Raw genomic sequence first — 24367 nt, forward strand, 5'->3', positions numbered from 1 at the left:
AAAATAAACTTACTAAAAATGGACCACAAACTTGGTTCCAGACTTTGTAGCATCCAGTAAGAGAAAAATCTAATCAGTTACCCAATTCATGATGTCTGTAAGATAAAAGTAAGCCTGTTCCTTAAAGGAACCCCTTTTAATAAGATGAAAAATTTCTCCTGTAAATCCTCAGAGAGATGGCAAATGATTTAATGAACATCATCTGCAACAAATCCTTTTGATAATCCAAGTGACCAGTTTTACAATGCCTCTCTCAATAAAAGCCAGTGGCATTACATGAAATATAATTTGGTGGAACTAAATTGAGTTTTTACCCCCTTGAGTGGTTTGTGGGAGGGCAGTTCAGCATCTAATGCAATCACGTTTACTTTCCAGGTATCTCCAAGTCAAAATACACAATTCTGAAGAGAAATTGCCGGGACACCCCCACCCACCCAGCCAACCCCTCACCACCTATCCAGAGAAGCTCCCTGACCAGGCCTTTTGGGGTGAGGGTGGCCAGAGGCTGCAAGTCAGAGGGACACGAGATCCAGCGTTCACTTCTAGGTTCTTAGACAGCACGAAGGCTGCTGGTGGTCTCTAAAGACCCAGCATCAGTGGAGGCTGAGGAGCAGCCCTGCGGGAGGGAAGCGGACCGCAGCTTGGGAGAGGAGAGTGTTAGACTCGAAGGATATTTAATTAGGTTTTTAGAATTGTTAGAATAGTGAGACTTTTATATATATATAAATCGGGGCTATAATGATTATAAAAAGCAGAAGCATCTGCAGACACATACTCTTGTTCACACAGAGACACATAGAGGATGGTGAACAAATCTGTCTTTGATTTACTGCTAATTTTGCAAAATTTAAAGCTAAAGGAACAGATTTTCAGACTGCTAAATAAAGTATGATTCTGATTATTATATGGATTGTTTGTTTAACAGAGGTTGTTGCCCCAGCCTGGCACACTGTTCTCCACTTAGGCAAGAAGGTTGTGGATTCTCCTCCAGGTTCAGGAGAGCTTATCACTTTCCTGAAGCCCTGCTCACTCTACATGATGGCTGTGACTCTGTTTGTTTGTTTGTTAGTCTGTCTGTTTTTAGGAGATACCAGAGACTGAACCCAGGACCTCATACATGGGAAGCAAGTGATCAACCACTGAGCTACACCTGCTCCCCACTGTGGGTTTTTTGTTTTTGTTTGTTTTGTGTGTAGTTTTTTTTTTAAAGATTTATTTTTTATACCCTCCCCCCCTTTGTCTGCTCTCTGTGTCCATTCGCTGTGTGTTCCTCTGTGATCGCTTCTATCCTTATCAGCGGCACGGGAATCTGTGTTTCTTTTTGTTGCGTTATCTTGCTGTGTCAGCTCTCCGTGTGTGCGGTGCCATTCTTGGGCAGGCTGCACTTTCTTTCGCGCTGGGCGGCTCTCCTTACGGGGCGCACTCCTTGCGCATGGGGCTCCCCTACACAGGGGACACCCCTGCGTGGCAGGGCATTCCTTGCGTGCATCAGCACTGCACGTGGGCCAGCTGCACACGGGTCAAGGAGGCCTAGGGTTTGAACCGTGGACCTCCCATGTGGTAGGCGGACGCCCTAACCACTGGGCCAAGTCTGCTTCCCTTGTGTGTGTTTTTTTTAGGAGGTTGTGACTCTTTGATGATGCCAAGGGCCACAGGTGCCCCTTCTCAATCCAGATGCCTCACTGCAGGCCTCATCCTCCCCCCACACATACACCTTTGGTTAATAAGCAAATATCTTTGGAAACTGATTACGTTTTAGAGTTGTGCCTTGTGTTTACAACTTGGTGCTTAGTGTGAAGAATGATCTGAACAGGATAGAGGAAGAAATGGAGCTCCAAGTGAAGGGAACAGACACAAAGTATAGAATATTGTGGAAACGGCGTGCAGTTTGGAGTGCAGTCCCGGCTGGAAGCCCCGTCCTTCTCGCACACACACGCCCACATTCATCCAGCTGTTTCTAGGGATGATGGGCAATGGCGTCACCACTGTTTCATTCATTCATTCACCAAACATTTGTTGAGCTCCTCCTCTGTGCCAAGCACTGGACTAGGTACAAGATAAAAGCAGCAAAGATGGGGAAAAAGAAAGATTTTTGAAGAGACAGTGGTAATTTTGAGAAGGGAGCAGAAGGGCAGGATTTAGTGATGGTTAGAGGCGGGCGCATGATGAAGACTGAGGTTTTAAAGAATTCTCTGTGGTTAGGCTTGCAAGACTAAAATTTGGCAGTGCAATTCTCTAAAATGGTGTCTAAAAGAGGAAGTGTGTTTTATCAGTTAGGCTTCTGTAGGTGCAAGTAACAAACTGACAAAAGTAATCAAAGGAATTTGTTGAAGGATGCTGGGGAACTCGCAGAACCGCACAGATCAGCCACAGCTGCAGGAAGGGGAAGCAGCAGCCCGGCCGCTACCACTGGAAGACTCCGCGTCACCCAGCACTGTGTCCTCAGCTCGTCCAAATTCCCTGAAGAGGGAAGCTGACTGGCCCAGCTTTGGTGACGTGTCCTTCCTATGGCCAGGGAAATGGGTGGAGCCAGAGCCGGGAGAGCACGATACCCGTAATGACAGGAGGCAGGCCAGTGGTCGAGGGAGAGAGGTGAAGGAGAAGAGTGGATTAAAAAGGGGCACAAGGTTAACTACTGGGAATGATAGAAATGTTCTTTATTTTGATTGCAGTTAATAATTTAATGGGTGTACCCATGAGCCAACACTATTCAAATGATATACTTTATTTTTTAATTAACATATTTATTAAAGTTAATAGATCACATAGAACATTACATTAAAAAACATGAAGTTCCCATATAACACACCCCCCACCCCCATCATTTTTATAAATTGTATTTTTTTGAAGATACATACATCACAAAAAAGGTTACATTATTAAAAAAATAAGGTTCCCGTATACCCCCCATTCTCTCACCCCACTCCTCCCACACCAACAACCTCCCCCATCATTGTGGACAATTATCGCATTCCTGAAACACATTTTGGAACATTGCTGCACCACGTGGATAATAGTTTACCCTGTAGTTCACACTCTCCCCCAGTACATCCAGTGGGTTATGGCAGGATGTATAATGTCCAGCACCTGACCCTGCAATATCATTAGGACAACTCCAAGTCCCAAAAATGCCCCCTCATCACATCTCTTCTTCCCTCTCTGTGCCCTTAGCAACTACTATGGAAATGATACACTTTAATTATGTGCTGTTGGTTTTGTATCAGTCATGCCTTGATACAGCTATAAAAATGAGCCAGAGAAAAATTGCTAGAGGACAGGCAGAAACAGCCTGGAAAAAAATCTTCTAGGGTTTAGACACCAGGGGAAAGCTGGACACCGCCCAGAGGAGAGAGGGGCAAAGGAAAAGAATCACGATGGCAAAACTGCGAGTTAAAAACCACACTGCACCTGCCGGCATCCTCCCATACCTATAGAAACACTTTTTGATATCTCAGGGCTTAGGGCCAGTGGCTATAGACACAGGGGGCCCCAGGGATCCACTTCCCCAGGAAAGAGGAGAGAGAAGGACACAGCCTAAGACTGACTCAGCTTTGACCCACAAATTTGGTCTGCTGTGTCCCATGAGCCCTTCCAGGCTGGAGGGGTGGGGGAGGATGGCGCCGGCCTTTGTTTACCTTGGGAGCCAGCAAGGAACTAAAGAGATCTGATGCTTTCAGTCTCCTCTCTAGTAACAGGGACTGGTTGTTGAGAACAGAGAGGGGAGTGGAATTATTTCCTACCTGGGAAAAGGGAGGGGACTGCCAGCAAAGACTGAAGAACTGCCGCAGAGAAAGTTTGAATTATGAGTTTCTTAGCCACGAGGCAAGTTCCTTTATCACACTGATCCTGCCCGTTTGCAGCGAAGAGACTCAAATCAGGCATTAAACTGAGAGGGCTGCCCAAGAGTGCCATCTGCTGATGGACTAAGGAAGTGCACATGAGGAAATTAAATGTGCTGCTGTGGCTCAGTGGTTGAGCACTGGCTTACCACATGCGAGTCCTAGGTTCAATCCCTGGCCCCAGTATCTCAAAAAAAAAAGTAAGATGCTTTCTCCAGTCTATACAGCCTCCCTTCCCAAAGCCCTAGGAGGCAGATCTGCAACCCATTACTGGGTCCAGGGCCCACATTTGAGCAACTAACAGGGACAATCTTAAAAGACCCAGAACAGGTTGAACCAAGAATCAAAGAACAGCAGTAACACACAGCCTCCCATGACTAAATCCCTACGAAAGATTGAGAAATTGGGCATCTGAGTGATCTCACCATCCTAATCTATGCCTAGGCATCAGCAAACAATTGCAAGCCATACTAAGAAAATGCAAGAAAAGGCCCAAGGAAAGGAATATATCAAAGCCCCAGAAGAGACACAGGATTTGAGACAACTAATCAATGACATGCACACAATTTCCAAAGTGAAATTAATGAGTTGAAAGATAATCTGGGGGAAGTGGATGTGGCTCAAGTGATAAAGCCTCCACCTACCATACGGGAGGACCCAGGTTTGATCCCTGGGACCTCTTGGTGAAGAAGGAAGGAAGGGAAGCGGACGTGGCTCAACTGATAGAGCATCCATCTATCATATGGAGGGTCCAGGGTTCAATCCCCAGGGCCTCCTGACCCATGTGGTGAGTTGGCCTATGCACAGAGCTGCTAGCAGGAGAGCCGTGCCATGCATGGGTGTCCCCCATGTAGGGGAGCCCCATGTGCAAGGTATGCGCCCTGCAAGGAGAGCCACCCCACATGAAAAAGTGCAGCCTGCCCAGGAGTGGCGCCGCACACACAGAGAGCTAACACAGCAAGATGATGCAACAAAAGAAAGACGCAGATTCCCAGTGCCACCTGATATTGCAAGCGGATGCAGAAGAACACACAGTGAATGGACAGAAAGAGCAGACAATGGGGGGAAGGGGAGAGAAATAAATAAATCTTTAAAAAAAAAAAAGGGAAAGCATGCCCATGCGATGAGCCAAGTGTCCACCAGAGTGCCCATGCAGTGAGCCAGTGCCTGCGCAAGTGAGTCACACAGCAAGATGATGACGCAGCAAAAGAGAGAGGAGAGTCCAACTGAAGTGCAGCAGAGAACAGAAACAGATGGCACAATTGACAGAGAACCTCTCTCCACACCAGAGGTCCCCAGGACTGAATCCCTCTGAATCCTAGAGGAGAAAGATGAGAAGAGAAGACAAAAATGAGAAATAGATACAGATCACACAGTGAATGGACACAAACAGCAAAAACAGCAGGGCAGGGAAGGGAGAGGGGGAAATAAATAAATCTTCTTTTAAAAAAAGATAATACGGTTAAAGAGATAAAAGACAGGGAAGCGGATGTGGCTCAAGCAACTGGACTCCCGTCTACCATATAGGAGGTCCAGGGTTCAATACCCAGGGCCTCCTGGTGAAGGCAAGCTGGCCTGTGTGGCGGCCAAGTGCCCACCCATGCAGAGTGCTGCCCGTGCAGGAGTGCTGGCCTACACAGAGAGCTGGTGCAGCAAGATAATGCAACAAAAAGAGACACAGAGGAGAGATAATAAAAGATGCCACAGACCAGGGAACTGAGGTGGCAGAAGAGAACGATCGCCTCTCTCCCACTCTGGAAGGTCCCAGGATCTGTTCCTGGAGCCACCTAAAGAGAATACAAGCAGACACAGAAGAACACACAGCAAATTGACACAGAGAGCAGACAATGGAGGGAGGCGGGAGAAAAAATAAATCTCTAAAAAAAAAAGGGAGATGAAGGACATTAAGAAGATTCTGAGCAAACACAAAGAAGACTTTGAAAACCTAAACAGAAAAGTAACACAGCTCATGGGAATGACAGACATGATAGGTGAGGTCAAAACCACATTAGAGGGAAGCGGACTTGGCCCAATGGATAGGGTGTCTGCCTACCACATGGGAGGTCCACAGTTCAAACCCCGGGCCTCCTTGACCTGTGTGGAGCTGGCCCATGCGCAGCGCTGATGCGTGCAAGGAGTGCCCTGCCATGCAGGGGTGTCCCCCGCATAGGGGAGCCCCATGTGCAAGGAGTGCACCCCATAAAGAGAGCCGCCCAGCGCGAAAGAAAGTGCAGCCTGCCCAGGAATGGCGCCGCACACACGGAGAGCTGACATAACAAGATGATGCAACAAAAAGAAACACAGATTCCCATGCCGCTGCCAACAACAGAAGCGGACAAAGAAGATGCAGCAAATCGACACAGAGAACAGACAACCAGGGTGGGGGGGGAGGGGAGAGAAATAAATAAATAAATCTTTTTTTAAAAAATCCATTCCTCCATTAAAAAAAAAATCACTACTGGGTTGGGGGATGAGGGTGGGGGAAAAGGGGTACCTTTTCTTAAAATGAAAATAGAATACTGCTATTTTAAAATTCTTGATCACTGAATGGGATGAGACTCTTCTAACATGATTTGAGAAGCTGTACGAGTATAGGCAGAATTATTGTCCTGTTTACATTTTTTTTGTTTTTGGAAAAAAATTGGTAGGTGTCTAATTACTGTTTACTTTAATTGTTTCATCGTAGTAAAAATTTTAATACAACAAAAAGAATCACTATGGGAGTAAAACCTCATGAATCTTGGGAGGGTAGAAAAAAGGCTAGGAACACAGATCCCCAAAGGCTCCAGGATCTGGTTGGAACTCCCACCTCACCCCCACACACCCCATATTTATCTGGCAAAACCCAGCTCAAGCCTTTTTTCTGTGAGGCTTTCCCTGAACCCTCACCACCCCCCACCCCCACCCCCACCCCCAGGAAACCCATCTTCTGTGGGGAGATTGCTAGAGAGGATGGTGAGGGACTTATATCTCCCCCGCTAGGTGGGGGGGACAAGCACCTTAAGGTAACTGCAGTAACAGTGGCACAACTAAAGTGGGAAAATTGAGTACATTATCAGATTGGCACTTCATCATTTGCAAGATGATAACCCTAATGGAGGCTCCAGGGAGGCAGGGAACGTGCCAGCATTCTGGGCATGCGGAACAATTTTGCTTACCTAGAGTGGACAGTCCCCAGCTGGGAACCAAATTGTTTACCCTGATTTACAAAATGGTGAAACTGTCCAGGGGAAAGGGTGCGGCTTAAAAGACTGCCTTCCTGGCAGCAGCACAAATGGTGGAGATGATAGCATCTCAGTAAAACTGGGTGGCGATGGGTATCTCTTGTCCACTGCCCTGAGGTCCCTGGAGGTCTGCTGACAAAAGGACGGCTGCTCCAGCTTCTGAGGTTTAGCATTTAATCCTGGGAGAACGCTGGTAGCTCACACCATATGAGGCTTTGCTCGTTACCTATCCGTATTCCTCTCTATAGAAAATTAATTGCAAGGACATCTTCCAGCTCCTGTCCCTCTGCCTTCTGAAGGACAATATTAACAGACGGGCTAAGACATTCAGGGAATACTGGAAACATGACACAATCCAAGATAAACAGGATACACCAAAGAACATCAGAAACACATTTTTCCCCCCGTTTTCCTCATTTTATGCTAAATTGGGTGCTAAGCAAAAAACTGCTTTCAGGATCCTATTTTTCTGCATGAGGTATGTGCCTATAAGAAGAAATCATGTCAACAAACCTTTTAAGGTAACATTTTAAGAGTGAAAAAAATGCGTATTAGAGACCCTTAACAGTCCTCAGATTAAATAGCAAAAGTAGAGTCAGTTGGGCCAGCTGTCCTTTGAGAGTATGTGGTTCTAATGAACTTAAACACATAATGGAATATGATATGGGGGAGAGAGAGATCCAGATACAAGAAAGGCCTCAGCCTTTCCTGGAACTGATGGTCAGCTGATCAGCTACAGACTAAGTAAATGGAAGCAATTGTTCATCCTTGGAATTTAGCCCCATAATTTGAATTTCTTTTTTCTTTTGGATATTCTCTTATTCAGGCTGACTTGTCTTTTACTAACCTATACACATCACTTTCTTGGTAGAGCAGGCAGTTTCTCACATGAGGGCTTTATTCCTCACTAAGATTGCTAGGCCTTTAAAATATAAATTTCTGGGAAGCGGACTTGGCCCAGTGGTTAGGGCATCCGTCTACCATATGGGAGGTCCGCGGTTCAAACCCCGGGCCTCCTTGACCCGTGTGGTGGCCCATGCGCAGTGCTGATGCGCGCAAGGAGTGCCCTGCCACACAAGGGTGTCCCCCGCGTGAGGGAGCCCCACACGCAAGGAGTGCTCCCCATAAGGAGAGCCGCCCAGCGCGAAAGAAAGTGCGGCCTGCCCAAGAATGACGCCTCCCACATGGGGAGCTGACACAAAAAGATGATGCAACAAAAAGAAACACAAATCCCCATGCCGCTGACAACAACAGAAGCAGACAAAGAAGAACACACAACAGACACGGAGAATGGCAACCAGGGTGGGAGAAAGGGAAGAGAAATAAATAAATCTTTAAAAAATAAAATACATATTTCAATAAAAATCAAATGAATTTTATCATTGTTCTCCCTGTTTTTTCCTTTCTTATCCTTACCAACTAAATAACATCTTTAGGAATGAAAGCAACTACTCTTGGCTTGGTTTATTTATGGCTTTGTTTTTTTTCCTCCCACTCCGTGCCTATCTCTTTTCAGTCTTTCTTCCTCAGATGAACATGCACAATCTGATGATAAGTTTTCTCTCTATTTAACTACTGATTCCTAAATCTAGAGAATGTGCACCTCCTCACAGTAATAAGTAAGCACAGAAGTCTGTGGTACTGGGATGGAAGGCAGAATAGCCCTAAGAGTTTCAAACCTAAGTGGGAAGCCAGGATAACAAGAGCCAGCATTTATTGAGCACTTATTAGGTGCTGGGCAAGTTTCTAATGCTTCAGGTGCCTTAACTTAGTCCATCCCCACAGTAACCCTATGACACAGGTATTGCCCCAGATAAGGGAACTGAAACAGAAATAACTTGTCTAAGGTCACACGGAGTGGATTCCAGAGCTTGTGATATACTGTTAACATCCTCTTAGTCACAGAGTTCCTCAGATTAATTTGGGAATGTTTCCTGCCACAAAGAAGTGAGTCAGTCAAGAAGTGGCTAAAGTATGTCACTGATTAATAGTCAAATTGAGATGCTTACCCTGGGCTAGGACCATGGCTCTGAAACGGCTTTACAGGCATTATCATTTTCAGTCCTCAGCAGGGCTGTGCGGCGGGTTTTATAGACCCCATTTAAGGGATGAGAAAATACTTTTAGAGAAGTAACTTGCTCAAAGCCACACAGCTAATGAGCAGCGGAGCGGGGACTGTTTGAATCCGAAGTCCAGGGCGCCCCTAACCTCTAGCCTGTGCACTGCCTCAGGCCAAGGTCCCTCTTTCCCTGCTTTCCCTCTCGGCTTCCCGGTGCGGGGTGTGCCTACTACCAGTTAAGTTACAAGCTTCTCAGCACAGACCTTTTCGCGTACATGACAGGCAAACGCAGGTAAACGTAACTTTACCCTTTTGCCGAAAACGCACGTGACGGCGAGCGGGGGGCGCCGGCCGGACGCCGGAGGGCCCCGCGCGCTTCCCCTCGGGAGCCCCGGGCGCGGGGGAAGCGGCTCCGGGCGGAGCGCGGAGGGGTGTCTGAGGAGGAAAGGCAGCCTTTCCTCCCGGGGGAGCGGAGGCGGCCCCGCGGGCCGAGGGAACCTGTAGAGGGCGGCTTCCCTCCGCTTTTCCTGTCCCACCCAGCCGGCCGCTCCCCCACCCCCACCCCGGCCGGCGCCGCTGCGCTCCGCGGGTCCCGGCGCCGCTTCCTCCCGCTCCCGTCGGCCGGTCCCGGCGCGGTCGGCCTCCCCCGGCCTCCCCGAGTCCCTGCGGATCCCGCCCCCGTCGGGTGCAAAAGGAAGCCGCGGGCGGCGCCGGGCCCCACTCCGCAGCCCGTCGGACTGGAAAGGTGAGCACGCGAGAGCGACGACCTGGGGCACCGGGACCGGGAAGGCGAGCCCGGTGGCCCGCAGGCACTCTCAAGTCACCTCGGCCACGGTAGGACCTGAAACCGAGAGCGGCCCCGGGCCCGAGCCTCCCAGAGCGGCCGGGGGGACCCCGGGAACCGCTGGGACCCGCCGCCCCGCGCACACCGGCTGCCCTGGGAGCGCCCCGCGCCCTTCCTGGTGCTGGTAACGCCGGAGGGCGCCGGGCTGGGGGAGGGGCGGGGCCGAGGGGCGAAGACCCAGCCTTCCCAGGCCCCCCCGAGGCGGCCCCGGCGTCCGCTCGGGGGCCGAGGGTCTCCGGGACGCCCGAGTCAGACTGCAGGCCAAGTGGCGTTCGAGCGGGCTGTGCGGGTACAGCAAGCCCAGGGGACAGTGAAGGGAGGGCTGGGGGGCGCTGGGGGGCGCGGGCCACACTGGAGAGCGGGGTGTGCGAGACCGGCCCAGAGGCGACTCAGGGACCCGCGCTTCGGGGCCTTTGCCTGGCTCCCCGCACGCGGGCCACGTACCTCCCCCAGTCCCGCACCCGAGGCTGGGCGCGCGTGTCCTGACCTCCCCCGGCCCTCTCCTGACACCTAGTGGATGGCGCCCGCGTCAACCCCGGATACCTGTTAACAGCGGCCTAGTGAAACTGGGCACGCAGCTCACTTACTTGCGGATCTTTGCCTCACTTAATCAGGCTTTGAGTGGTATCTTAGGTACGTGTGGTGGCCCAGTGAAAGGATTTCGACGTAGAACGTTCAAAAGTAAGGCACCCCAGATACAAGTAGTCGGAGATCTGCACTCTGGGAGAGATTGTGCTCCTGGAGTCTGGGGACATAGGAAAACCAAGAGACTGGTTTAGGTCTCACTTCCCTCTCTTTCCTGGGCTGCGAGGTGAAAAGAGGAAATGGGAAGGACTCAGGAAAACCTGACTCCACAGGCTTTCCTGGGATTTCCAGGTCTCTCCAGACCCAGCAACCCACCACCTCATTCCTATCTTGTCCCTCTTCCTCCAGGTCGGCTTCTTCCTCAAGGCACTGGTCCACTGGCGGCAATGACAGGCCACCCAAGCATACCTCCCCCAAGAGGTAGGTGATGGCCTTTCCTACTTGGAATGGAAGAGACTTGTTCAGCATTCCCCAGCCCCAGCCCAAATCCTGAAAATCCCTGAGGCCTCAGTCTGGTTGGGAAGACCATCCCACCTCTCTCTGCCCACCTCATAGGAAGGCAGGAGACCACTCAAGTGTGCACCTTGATTCTGAAGTCTCATGACCTGGGCCAATTCCTGGCACTAACCTCTAAGCACCACTTCATTTGTAAAATGAGGAAAATAGTACCTGTCTTGTGAGGGTGAAAGAAAACACTAAGCACAGCGTCTAGTAGATAGTAAGCACTCAGTAGCGGCAGTTATTGTTAGTGGGTGCTTGTTAAAAAAAAAAACACCTTTTTCTTTTGCTGCCATCTCATTCCACTCCTCTGATGATCCTGGCCTATCAAAAATCCATTTTTTCTTGGAGGTATGCTTGGGCAGGTTTCCACCTCTCCCGCTGAGAATGGATTCCTACCGTTCATATTATAACCAGGCTGGACAGGACAGGACACATTCAGGGATACCATGCTTATCTTCAGCCCTTGCTGGATAGGATGAGGGAGGAGCAAGACCTTAGCTGGTCTGTATACCTTTGTTTTCAGATATTTGTCTCATTTATCATTAGTACAGACAATCCTGTTTTACTGATGTGGAAACAGGAAAGGTGACAACCCCAGGGGATTTGTTAAGACAGCATTCTCCAAGAATGATGAAAGAACCCAAATCAAATTTTTAAGTTGTGTGTTGAGAAGAGATAAGAAAAGGGAGAGATTGCTGAAGTCTAGAATGATCAGCAAATGCTTTGTAAGTGGAGGGGATTCAGGCCTCACCCTTGAAGGATGGGGTGCAACAAGTGTTCCAAGAAAAGGAAGTGCCATGTGCGGAGCCACAGAAGCTGGACTTTCCCTGGAGGGTGTCCTGGAGGAGGGGGCAGGGGACCTCCAGAATTAAATCTGCCCTGGTAGAAAAGTGGTGATGCTTTGGCAGAGAGATTAGGACTTGGTCAAAGGAAACTATTACATTCTTCACTCATAGAATAACATGAGCAAAGTGGTCTTTTAGGACATATCACACAGTCCCCTATTCACTGGGCCCAAAGCAGAGAACAGAATGGAGAAAAGAATAGAAATCATAGACAGGGCGAGGGCTTGTACTTTATTCACTTCCACCCCTGTCTTACACTTCTCTTTCCCCTCTTCTCTACCTGTGCACCCCCGCACACCCCTTTCCCCCCAGACATTCCATTAAGATTTTCTAAAGAAGATCTCTGTTAGGAATTTTGAACGTCAGAGCCACAATATCACTTATGAGGGGCCTTGGCACTCTTGTCTTCATGAGCCTCTTTCTCCTTAAAAATAATTTTTATGACTGTGTTGGTATACGAAAGAATACAATAGTATAATAACTAATCGGTTAGTCTAACAGTATAATTCTTTCCTGGCCCTAAAAGTTCAGGTGTTTTCTTTTGATTTTAAAGAACATTTAAACATGTTCTTGGGCCCCAGACACTCTACTACTGTACCTAGTTGTTGTTGGCTCTTTGGAAATGGGGGAGCATGGAGCCCACCAGGTAAGCCCATCCCTTGCCACTTAATCACACTAGCTACCTCTTGGGTTGTCCTCACCTGTGTTAGACATTTTTTTTTTAAATTATTTATTTATTTATTTTTTAATTACATTATGAAAAATATGAGGTCCCATTCAACCCCACCGCCCCCGCCCCCCACTCCCCCCACAGCAACACTCTCTCCCATCATCATGACACATCCATTGCACCTGGTAAGTTCATCTCTGAGCATCACTGCACCCCATAGTCAATGGTCCACATCATAGCCCAGACTCTCTCACGTTCCATCCAGTGGGCCCTGGGGGGATCTATAATGTCCCGTAATTGTCCGTGAAGCACTATCCAGGACAACTCCACGTCCCGAAAACGCCTCCACATCTCATCTCTTCCTCCCATTCCCCACACCCAGCAGCCACCATGGCTACCGTTCCCACACCCATTCCACATTTTCTCTGTGGACATTGGATTGGTTGTGTCCATTGCACATCTATGTCAAGTGAGGGCTTAGATTCCATATGGGTACTGGATGCACTCCTCCCGCTTCTAGTTGTAGACACTCTAGGCTCCATGTTGTGGTGGTTGACCTTCTTCAACTCCATGTTAGCTGAGTGGAGTAAGTCCAATAAATCAAAGTGTAGGAGCTGAAGTCTGTTGAGGCTCTGGGCCTGGGTGTCATATTATCAGTCCAGAGATTCAAATCCCCTACATATATCTTAAACCCAGCACCGACTACAATTCCAATAAAGTAGCATGCAAGTCTTGTGAAAAGAGATCCCCTCTGAGTCCAATTCCATCACGCAGAATGTGTTAGACATTTTTATCTCCTTTAGTCCTCACCACAACCCTGTGAGGCAGGTATTTCTATTTCATAGATGCAGAAAACGAGGTTCAGAGAAGTTAAGAAATTGTTGAGAGAGGTTGAGAAATGTTCCCGAGGTCATGCAGCTAATAATGGCAGTAGCAGGATTTTTGCCAGGTCTGATTGATTCCCAAGGCTGTGTTCTTTCTGTCATGGTAGGCTGCTCCCAGGTCTCAGGCCACCGCACTGGCCGGTGCACATCAAAGACAAGGACAGAGAAAGGAGGCAGGATTCCAGGGCAGTTCCGCACAGAAAGGGGCCATGGGGGAGCTGCCCTTTGTTGAGCTGGTCTACAGCAAATAAATAGGTTGGCAGACTCAGATGGCAAAGGATCGGATGCCTCGGTGATAAGAGATTTAGCTCAACCCAGGGAAAAGGGCACAAAGGAATCAATTCGTATCTGGGTTAACAAGAAAAAGTGCCAAAGAGATCATGACATTCATTTGCTTGCTTAGGATTTGGGTGGAGTCTCAAATTCTGTTGTGATCCCCTGCCCTGGCCTAAAAAAAAAAAGTGCCACAGTCTTTCAACGCCTGAGAAGGGAAGGAAGAGAGTGACATTCCTGTGTATGCACCAGGAGACGGGAGAGAAACAGGGTAGAAACAGGAAATAATGTGGAAAAGGCTATAAGCCTTTCCCCCCACTTTTTTTTTTTTTAGATTTTTTTTTATTTCTCTCCCCTCGCCCCCCCCCCCCCCAGTTGTTTGTTCTCTGTGTCCGTTCGCTGTGTGTTCTTCTGTGACTGCTTCTATCCTTCTCAGCGGCACGGGGGAATCTGCGTTTCTTTTTTTCTTTTTTTCTTTTTTTTTAAGATTTATTAATTTATTTATCTCCTCCCCCACCCCCACCCTGGTTGTCTGTTCTCTGTGTCCATTTGCTGGGTCTTTGTCTGCTTCTGTTGCTGTCAGAGGCACGGGAATCTGTGTTTCTTTTTTGTTGTTGTTGCGTCAGCTCTCTGTATGTGTGGTACTATTCCTGGGCAGGCTGCACTTTCTTTTGTGCTGGGCAGCTTTCCTTATGGGGTGCACTCCTTGCGCGTGGGGCTCCCCTTCGCGGGGACACCCCTGCGTGGCAGGGCACTCCTTGCGCGCTTCAGCACTGCGCATGGGCCAGCTCCACACGAGTCAAGGAGGCCCAGGGTTTGAACTGCGGACCTCCCATGTGGTAGACGGACGCCTTAACCACTGGGCCAAGTCCGCTTCCCTCCCCCCACCTTTGATTCCAGAGTTTCTGGGAAAATGGGAAAGTTTTGATAATGATAGGTGATGAGAGAAACACAATGGTGTAACTGTAATTAATCCCATAATCCCATCGAATGGTCTGTTTGGGAGTGGTTTAGGTGGGGAAGTTTATGTTGTATATATGTTCCCACAATTAAAAAAAAAATGAGCAACTAAAAGATAATGACAATTAAAAATAATACATGATCCTGGATTTGATCTAGCAAGGGAGGAGAAAAGGCTCAAAGGGACATTACTGGGACATGAAAAAATTGAAATATAAAGTGTAAGCTTTATATCAGTGTTAAATTTCTTGAGTTTTTTACTGTACTTAGTGTGGTTACACCAAGTGAATATCCTTGTTCTTAGGTAATGCTCATGGCAGTATTCAGTGTTCAAGGAGTATGATGTATACAACCTACACGCAAGTGTTCAGAAAAAGAATAGATAAATAGTTAGAATGATGTGGCAAATGTGGCAAGATGTTAAAATTGGTGGATCTAGGTATCTGGGGGTAAGGATATGTTGGAGTTCTCTGTATAGCATTTGTGTTATTTTGCATATTTTTCTAACTGTCCTGTCAATTTAAAAGTATTTCAACTTTTTATAGTTTTAAAAAAATACCAATTCAAAATTCTACAGCCTAATTATAACTCCTGCTTCTGGGGTGTCTCCTTCCAACATCAGTAGCTTTTCATGGATCCCATTGTAACCCTTTTTTTTTTTTTTTTAAGATTTAGTTTTTACTTCTTTCTTTCTCCATCCCCCTCCCGCCCCCCGCCAGTGTCTGCTCTCTGTGTCCATTTGCTGTGTGTTTCTCTGCGTCCGCTTGCATTATCCTGCGGCACTTGGGAAACTGCATCTCTTTTTTGTTGCCTCATCTTGCTGCATCAGTTCTCCATGTGTGCAGTGCCACTTCTGGGTGGGCTGTGCTTTTCTCACACAGGACGGCTCTCCTTGTGGGGCGCACTCCTTGTGCGTGGGGTACCCGTACACGGGTACGCCCCTGCGTGGCAGGGCATTCCCTGCACCCCACAGCACTGGGCGTGGGCCAGCTCACCACGTGGGTCAGGAGGCCCTGGGTATTGAACCCTGGACCCTCCATATGGTAGACAGACACTCTATCATTTGAGCCATGTCCGCTTCCCTAATCCTTTTTATATATTGCTACTAAGCCTTGGTTTCCCTATTCTCTAGTTCTCACCCTAAGAGCTAGGAATGTGTTAAATTCTCATCTTTTTCCATTTGGCCCATTTCTTCAGTCTTTTGAAATCTGTTTCTGTTTCTGAGCTTATTGGTTGCTCTATTAGCTTGAGTCGTTCACAAATCTGTAGAGCCTTCCCTGGCTCCTATGCTTGTCCCTGCCTCCCCATAGCCTCTTTTCCCCAGTGCAGCCAGAGAGGTCCATTAAAATCCATTTCTGTTTCAGTTGTCTATTGCTGTGTAACAAACCACCCCAAGACTTAGCGGTCTTCGTGGCTTAAAACGATGATTGGTTATTCCTTATAATTGGGTGGCTGGCTGGGCCTTCCCCTGCCCGTCTCCCCTGCTCAGTCGTGCAGCTGCCGTGGGCTGGAAGGTCCGAGCTGGCCTCCCGCTCTCGCTCCCACTTCTGGCAGTTGGTGACAGCTGGTGGCTGAATCTGGGGTGCCTGGGTTTGCCTCCATGTGGCCTCTAATCTAGTGGGCTAGATTGGGCTTCTCCTCAGATGGTGGTCTTTGGAATTTCAGGCCCCACTCCAGCCTTAACTGAATCAGAATCTGCTTTTCTTTCTTTCTTTTTTTGTAGGTACGGGGCCTGGGGAGTGACCCTGGGACCTTGTATATGCTGTTGCTCAACCGCTGAGCTACCCTGGCTCCCCAAGGGTCTGCGTTTTTAACAAGGCCCCTAGGGGTTTTATGCACCAGAGTTTGAGAAGCACTGCTTTAGAATATAAATCAGATCCTACCTCTGCTTAACACCATCTGAAAGCTCTCCATCCTACTGTGAAAACTGAAGTGTTACCAAGGCCCATTGGCCCTGTTACACAGCCCCTGGACTTCATCCTCTCTCTCCCCTGATTCCCTCCACTCCAGCCAAGGGGCCCCCAGGCTGTGTCTTTGTGGCCAGTCATGCACTGGCCGGGATTGTGGACATGAACTTGCTGTTCTCTCCGCCCCTAGATCTCTGCATGGCTGCCTCCCTCACCAACTTGAGGTCTTTATGCAGTTGCCTCATCAGTGAGGCATCTTCTGACCACCTTATGTAAAATTTCAACCCTGATTCCCTATCTCCTTTCTGCTTGTTTTTTCTATAGAACTAATCAATATCACAAAGTATATATCTTTTACTTATTTATTTTGTTTATTGGCCATCTGCCCCCATCCCAACCCCCTGAAGAATTAAATTGTATAAAGGCAGGAGATTTTTTTTTGCTTGTTTGGGTTTAAAGATTTATTTATTTATTTCTCTCCCCTTTTTCCCCCTCCCCTGTTGTCTGCTCTATCTGTCCATTCACTGTGTGTTCTTCTGTGTCCACTTCTATTCTTGTCAGCGGCACAGGGAATCTGTGTCTTTTTCTTGCGTCGCCTTGTTGCGTCAGCTCTCAGTGTGTGCGGCGCCACTCCTGGGTGGGCGGCGGTTTTGTAAGGGGCGGCTCTCCTTGCACAGGGGCCACTTCTTGCGTGGGGGGCACCTTTATGCGGGGGCATCCCTATGTGGGCCGGTACTCTTTGCGCACAGCATCACTGCATGTGGGCCAGCTCACCACACGAGCCAGAAGGCCCTGGGTTTGAACCCTTGGACCTCCTATATGGTAGGCGGACGCTCTGTTAAACCACATCCATTTCCCTAAGGCAGGAGTTTTTGTTTGTTGTGTTCACTGATATGTGCCCAGAACCTAAGGCAGAGCCTGTCACAGAGTACACAGTCAATGAGCACTTGTTGAATTTGCTTTTTAATTTCCCCGACTATGAACCTGGACTCTCAGTCTAATAGGGGGCTGTACGGCTTGTCTGACCTAGCTTGCTCTTAGTGGACCCGTGCTGGCTCCTAATGCTTGCAGTTGCAAATTCCAGGCTTCCAAAGCAGTCTCCAAGACCTTGATCTAGAATTTTGCTGGGGAACCCCATCAAGCTCATGAGTTTATGGAAGCCTCCATCCCTTCCCATTGGTCCTTCAGGCTTCTGCCTCCTCTTTCTCCAAAGTTCCCGAAGTCACCAGCAGAACCTATCTGAGTTTTCTCAGTGCTTTCAGCTGTCATTTATCTGGATTGCCTTTAGATTAATTAACCTAGTGCTTCCTCTCTCTTGAGCTCACTTCCCCTCCTTGCTAAGGTTCCTGCTGCTCCTTCACTGCCAAGATCGTCCTTATTGATAAGAGACTGGAAGTTAAAAGGCTGGGGCGTTCTGCTTTCTCTCTTAATCGTCCTCTTCAGGCCCAAGCACCAAGCCTAGCCCTTTCCTTGTTGGCCCAAATAAAACAGTTTTTAAGTAATCCTTCAAATTTATTTGCCATCTTGAGTTATAAAGAGCCCTTGACACTATTTTTCTAAGTCTCTGACAGCCCTAATACTGGCATGTCTGCCATAAACTTCATGTGCATTTTTTTAAAAGACTTAAACATTCCAAAATTACATACTGAAAATAATAGGGCTCATAGGAAAACCAGGATTGAGCAGACCACTCAGAATTTATGGGACTTCATATATAAATGCAATAACAATCCCAATGAAAATACCAGCAGAATTCAATCTCCGCTAGCATTGGAACCTAGAATCCCAGACAGTCCTTTGCAACCTTATACTCTGTGTGCCTCCTCCTTTTAGATGTAGGTCCAGGGAGTCTTCACTTTTAAAAGAAACCATTTCCATCACAAATGGAAATCTGAAGTAGGATCTGCCTTCTTCATTTAGTCCATTCTTTCAGGAGAGAGGGAGATTTCTTTGTACCTTCATCTCCACTTACTGCTGCACTATATGACTTAACATAAGTGAAAACCAACCAATAACTGCACCAAAAGAAGTCAGCACTTCTATAGAATTTCAGATTTTTTTCTTAAGGTCTTCCTACGTTGCTACAGCATTCTCTCAAGTTGTGAGAAAGCTTGCCCCTGATCCTGTCAAACATTAAGCCTGTGGGAGTTGCATGTGAACCGGCATGACTTGCCACTTGCCACTGACATCATCCCTATAACCGATCGTGTTCCACGGGGGAGTTTGCATTAAGGAGACATTCTGGCTAGCACAGCAATCTATTTGATTGTGCTCATGTGGTTCTCCTTCCATCTTTATCTTTTAAAACCTTCAACCTTTTGGAAAGCTTGTCCTTTATAGATGTCTTTCATGACCTCTTCCTCTTATAGGAATGTTTAGTACAAATATTTTGCTTGGGCTTTGGATATGGTAGACCAGTGCAAATTTTTTTTTTTAAGATTTATTGCATCCCTCCCGCCCCCGGTCGTCTGCTCTCTCTGTCCATTCGCTGTGTTTTCTTCTGTGACTGCTTCTATCCTTATCCGCAGCACTGGGAACCTGTGTTTCTTTTTGTTGCGCCATCTTGTTGTATCAGCTCTCTGTGTGTGTGGTGCCATTCTTGGGCAGGCTGAACTTTCTTTCTTGCTAGGCGGCTCTCCTTACAGGGCGCACTCCTTGCACGTGGGCCTCCCCTACACAGGGGACACCTCCTGTGTGGCACAGCACTCCCTGAGCACGTCAGCACTGCACATGGGCCAACTCCACACAGGTCAAGGAGGCCCAGGGTTTGAACCGTGGACCTCCCATGTGGTAGGTGGACGTCCTGTCCACTGAGCCAAGTCCACTTCCAACCTGTGTGATAATTGAAGCAAGTCACTTAACTCTCTGGGCCTTAGGGCCCACATCAGCAAATAAAAATCACCTACTTGGAAGTGGTGCCATATGTATCTAAGCATCTGGCAGAGTGTAGGGACTTGGTGTAAATGGCATCCTTATACTTGGGATCATTTGCAGAATTTCCCAACCAGGAATCATCTTCTCCTCCAGATTCTCTTCTCAAGGATTCATATTTATCTGTTGTCTGAACCTTCACTGGAATTCAGCTCCCTGGTCAGGTCCCTTGTTGACCCGTGCATTCCTGTGTGCCCAGCATGTAAACCAGTGCCTCTGGCACATGTGGGTATAAATGGGTATAAATTGTGGTTGATTAAGCAACTGAATCTTACTCATGTTTATATTTACCCTTCGGTACTTATATGTTATTCTTCTCAGTGCTTTGTATGTCTTATGTTCTCAAATGTTTAAGAAAGGCAAAAGTGGGGCCTCTGGTCAAGAGCCCTGGATATCAAAGGTGGGAAAATAGGGGTGCAGGGCAGTACAGCCTTGGGAGATTTGGGGGAGTAGAGTGTAAAGGGGCAGCAGTCTGAGGTACTGATCAAGTGGGTAAATTTCCGTTCTCTCTTTGTGATGTCAGTGTTTTATAACCTAATCTCAGAACTGACATCCTGTTACTCTTTCCAAATTCTGTTTGTTAGAAGAAGCAAGTCCCCAGGCGGGGAGGGGTGGATTACACGAGTTTGTAAATACCATTCTAAAACTTGCCTGCTGCATTCCCATTGCACAGATCAAGAAACCGAGGATCAGGGAGTTTCAGGGATTTCCCCAAGTTCACCTGGTGACATACTGGACCAGGATTCAAACCCAGAGCAGCCTTCCTTTTTAATCACTAAGCATATAAACAAAGTCGCCTTAAATAATATTTAATGCTGGGAGCAGATGTGGCTCAAGCAGCTGAGCGCCTGCTTCCCACATGGGAGGTCCCGGTTCAGTTCCTGGTGCCTCCTAGAAAAAACTCAAACAAAACAAGCAAAACAAATGGAAAAACCAACTCAGGGAGGCCGATGTGGCTCAGTGGTTGAGCACTGGCTTCCCACACAGGAGGTCCCGGGTTCAATCCCAGGTCTCCGGTACCTCAAAAAAAAAAAAAAAAAAAAAAATGTAATGCTTCCATGTTCTCTCTTTAATCTTCACCATTACCCTGCAAAGGTTATGGGTAAAGATGTGGAGAATGACTGAATGAAGCCTGAGGTAAATCCTTTGCCTAAGACCAAATGTGGCTGAGTGCATCACCATTTCTAAAGAAAGAATCGAGAAGGGGTCAGCCTGACCTTGGAAGGGGAGGCGCTGGGCCTGGCGGGACCTGGATTGGCTGCTCAGGCCTGCCCCGGCCTGTGGAAAGAACCCTCCAGCAAGAAAGCCACAGAATCCTGTGGTGCTTACCTAGGCTTTCAAGAATAGATACGTCAGAGTTTGTTGTGAACATTCGGTCAGTTGTTCTAGTTTTCTGTGTTTTGTGTGTGTGTGGAGATAATTCCCCATCTCTTCGTGCCACTATAACAGGATGTGAAAGCCTGTCTGAATTTATTCATAATAACTTAAATAAAAATAAAACAACATTGAGGAACCAAAAAAAATCCAAAAACCATTGACCTGCCTTAGCACTGCCCCCACCCTCACCAGACCACTGCCGTCGACTTCCTTTTCTGGCCCTGGAAGGAAACCTGCACATCTCAGCCCTGGACAGGCCGCCTGCTCACGCTCAGACCCCGGCTCCTCCCTCGCTGTGCCCCACCACCCACCCCTTTCACACAGGAAACTCCTACCCCTGCTTCAGCTCCCAGCCCAGCCTCCCTGGGAGGCTGTTCCTGACAGGAAGACCAGTCCCTCCACCACATGCTGTCTCCTCTCGGTGCCTGGACCTTCCCTTTGCCTCACTCAACCACAGTCCATATATTGTGTGAATTGTGTGGCATGGTAGAGGGTGAGCTCGGAGAAGGTGGGGCCTGGTCTGTTTTGCTCACCTTTGTCTCGAGCATGTAGTGCCTGGTCAAGAGTTATGCTGTTGTTATTTATCGGATACCCCTTGAGATCCTGTGGCCCACCAGCCTGCTTTCCTCAGGATACCTGTCCTGCAGTAACGTCTTCTCAACCGCTACCTTTTCAAAGGTCTGCACTAAAATGCTAACTAGAAGGGAATTGAAGGGCTTACTGACTTTCTGTGTGGACCCTTAAAAGGGACTTCTGGAGGCCATTTGTTTTACAGTATTCTGACCCTGGAAGATGTCTCAAGGGGTGGGACTTTTCAGGCCCTGAAGTAACTAGAAGTTTTATATATATACATACACATTCATCATTTGCCTTCATTTATGTAACAATATGCATTCCTAACAATAGCTAACCCTTATTTTTTTTTTTAAGGTTTATTTATGTATTTCTCTCCCCTCCCACCCCCTCAACCCACCCCACCCTGGTTGTCTGTTCTCTGTGTCTATTTGCTGAGTCTTATTTCTTTGTCCGCTTCATTGCTGTCAGTGGCACAGGAATCTGTGTCTCTTTTTGTTGAATCATCTTGTTGTTGTTGTGTCAGCTCTCCGTGTGTGCGGCGCCATTCCTGGGCAGGCTGCACTTCCTTTCACGCTGGGCAGCTCTCCTTCTGGGTTGCACTCCTTGCGCATGGGGCTCCCCTATGCGGGGGATACCCCTGCGTGGCAGGGCACTCCTTGCACGCATCAGCACTGCGCGTGGGCCAGCTCCACACGGGTCAAGGAGGCCTGGGGTTTGAACCATGGACCTCCCATGTGGTAGGCGGACACCCTAACCACTGGGCCAAGTCCGCCGCCCAGCTAACCTTTATTGAGTTACTTACTACATGTCACAACCGTCCTATAAAGGAGGTATTATTATCTCCATTTTGCATATGAGGAAATTAAACTGACGCATAGAGGGGTTAGGTAATTTTCTCAAGGTCGCACGGCTAGTAAAGGGGAGAGCTGGGATTGGACCTAGTTAGGCAGGCTCTAGGCAGAGAGAAATCCCATCGAAATGTTGTCTTTGGGGGCTCTATTCTCCAGATTTTCCTATACAGATTTACTCTAAAGAGTGGAATGGTAGTAAACTTCTCAATAGGGAAAAAGGTAAAGTGGTAAAATCTGAGAGACAAACATCTGCTCCCAAACATAGAATTGACCACATCTTCCTTTTCTTCTTTTCTAAATTTGCTAGGGGAAGAATTGATGACCACCCCAATCCTGCAGGCCACTGAGTCCCATTCCCCAGAAGCTGAAGCCAGCACAGCACTCATTGCAGGTAACATGGGTTCTGAGCCAAATCTAAGGGGCCTTCCGGGATCTCCAGAGACAGCCTGTACGCAGGGTGACAAGCCAGGGTTTTCTCCATTCAGTGGCAGCACCACAACATCAGGGACTGAGTCCATTAACGGGCTTGTGTACATACACACATATGGCAATCAGAGCCTCTTAGGGCCCTCTGTCAGAGGCACTGCTGGTAAATGATAGGTTGGGAGGTGGCCATAAATAGACATAGGCGCATATGGGCACAACACTCCAGGGTATGTGGGTTGGGAGGAGGATGTGTGTGGCTTGTTGAGTGGGTAAGGAAGAGGATAGGAGGGATCAGAGAAACCCCTACAGGATACTGTGGATTTTAAAAAATGCTTCCTACTGGGATAAGCTATTTCCTGTTTCCCTCCTTCCTGTTTCTATCATAATCATCAGGAGCTGGTTGGAAAGTCGTTCAGTTTTATCAGAAATCAAAAGCCTGTGTCCTTAGCTGAGGCACCAAGACACTCCAGGTATCATGAACCCTGGAATTTGGGCTTCATGGGGGAACATGGATTTGGAAGTGGACACTAGTTAATTAGAACAGAATGATCCTTATGAAAGAGTGATCGTATAATTCAGGTGACCCGGTGAATTACTGAGACATCCTCAATGCTGAAAAATCTCTACATTTCCCCTCTCCTTTCCAAGTTGTTATCACCGTGGTCTTCCTTACACTGCTCTCGGTCGTGATCTTGATCTTCTTTTACCTGTACAAGAACAAAGGCAGCTACGTCACCTATGAACCTGCAGAAGGCGAGCCCAGCGCCACCCTCCAGATGGAGAGTGACTCAGCCAAGGGCAGGGAGAAGGAGGAATATTTCATCTGACTTCCAGGCCCCGAGGAGCTTATTCCAGGTTCCCGCACTAATACACTGACTGTTTTAATTTATTTGACGGAAGTTTTATCTGAAGCCAATGAGAAGCATTGATTAATATGAGCAGATCTCAGCTCCCTCCAAGGGCTCAGGCCCAGATGCCAACCTCTCTGTTGCCTGGGACCAGGGACATGGAGAAAGCAGCTTATGATGTCTTAAGCCAGGCCTTCATGACATGGCTGGTATTTTTGGCTGGCCACCTAGGTGGGGCTGTACCAGGGAACATATTTGACTATGTGCCCAGCCATCTTCATTTTGTTCTTTGGTTAAGAGTTAGGGTCGCTGGCTGTTCCACCCTGTCCTCTACCTGGTCACCTTGTTACAGCCCCAGCTAGTATCCAGAGCAGTTCTTCCCAGAGGTTGGGTACCATGGCAAAACCAACCCAGGGAAGGGTAGGAGACTATGTAGACCTTACCGCCTCATGAATGTGCTGTGCTGTATTCTTTAGTCTGAGCCCTTCCTTCCCATATTCTCCAACCACCTTATATTGTGCTATTTTTAATCAGAATTAAAAGTTTTCACTAAGTGTTACAGAAATCAGATTCTCATAAATTACATGGTTACTTTATCCCTCCTTAGTCATTTTGACATCATCATCTTTTGCTTAATTGCTTTGCACACATTCTCTCCTAAGCATTAAGTAGCCTCGGATCTCTGGTCTTTGAAGAAAAGATGGTCCCGGAAAGCATCAACAGAAACATACCCTGGGAGATCAGTTGGGTTAGTCTCCATCCTGGTA

The 24367-nt window shown here is 47.9% G+C and overlaps 2 protein-coding genes across 2 annotated transcripts in view; both read left to right on the forward strand.

Moving 5' to 3' along the window:
* The window catches only part of BIN2 (bridging integrator 2), a 33162-nt gene extending 32258 nt beyond the window's left edge, over positions 1-904 (forward strand). The window contains exon 13 of the mRNA XM_058308215.2: positions 376-904. Within this exon, the coding sequence (XP_058164198.1) occupies positions 376-405 (30 nt within the window). The 3' untranslated portion in view covers positions 406-904. The remainder of the gene's footprint in view (positions 1-375) is intronic.
* A 9065-nt stretch (positions 905-9969) lies between these two features.
* SMAGP (small cell adhesion glycoprotein) lies at positions 9970-24165 on the forward strand. The gene is made up of 4 exons (XM_023587454.2): positions 9970-10090; positions 10900-10971; positions 22634-22717; positions 23401-24165. The coding sequence occupies exons 2-4, from the start codon at positions 10938-10940 to the stop codon at positions 23577-23579; spliced, it is 297 nt and encodes a 98-aa protein (XP_023443222.2). The 5' UTR covers positions 9970-10090; positions 10900-10937; the 3' UTR covers positions 23580-24165.
* The last annotated feature ends 202 nt before the right edge of the window (positions 24166-24367 follow it).

The sequence above is a fragment of the Dasypus novemcinctus genome, chromosome 12 (assembly GCF_030445035.2).
Source record: "Dasypus novemcinctus isolate mDasNov1 chromosome 12, mDasNov1.1.hap2, whole genome shotgun sequence".
Taxonomy (NCBI): Eukaryota; Metazoa; Chordata; class Mammalia; order Cingulata; family Dasypodidae; genus Dasypus; species Dasypus novemcinctus.

Coding starts and splice junctions, on each gene's coding strand:
- SMAGP (XM_023587454.2), top strand. CDS start 10,938: ATGACAGGCCACCCAAGCATACCTCCCCCAAGAG. Junction 10,972..22,633: donor AAGCATACCTCCCCCAAGAG/GTAGGTGATGGC, acceptor TAAATTTGCTAG/GGGAAGAATTGATGACCACC. Junction 22,718..23,400: donor CAGCACAGCACTCATTGCAG/GTAACATGGGTT, acceptor CTCCTTTCCAAG/TTGTTATCACCGTGGTCTTC.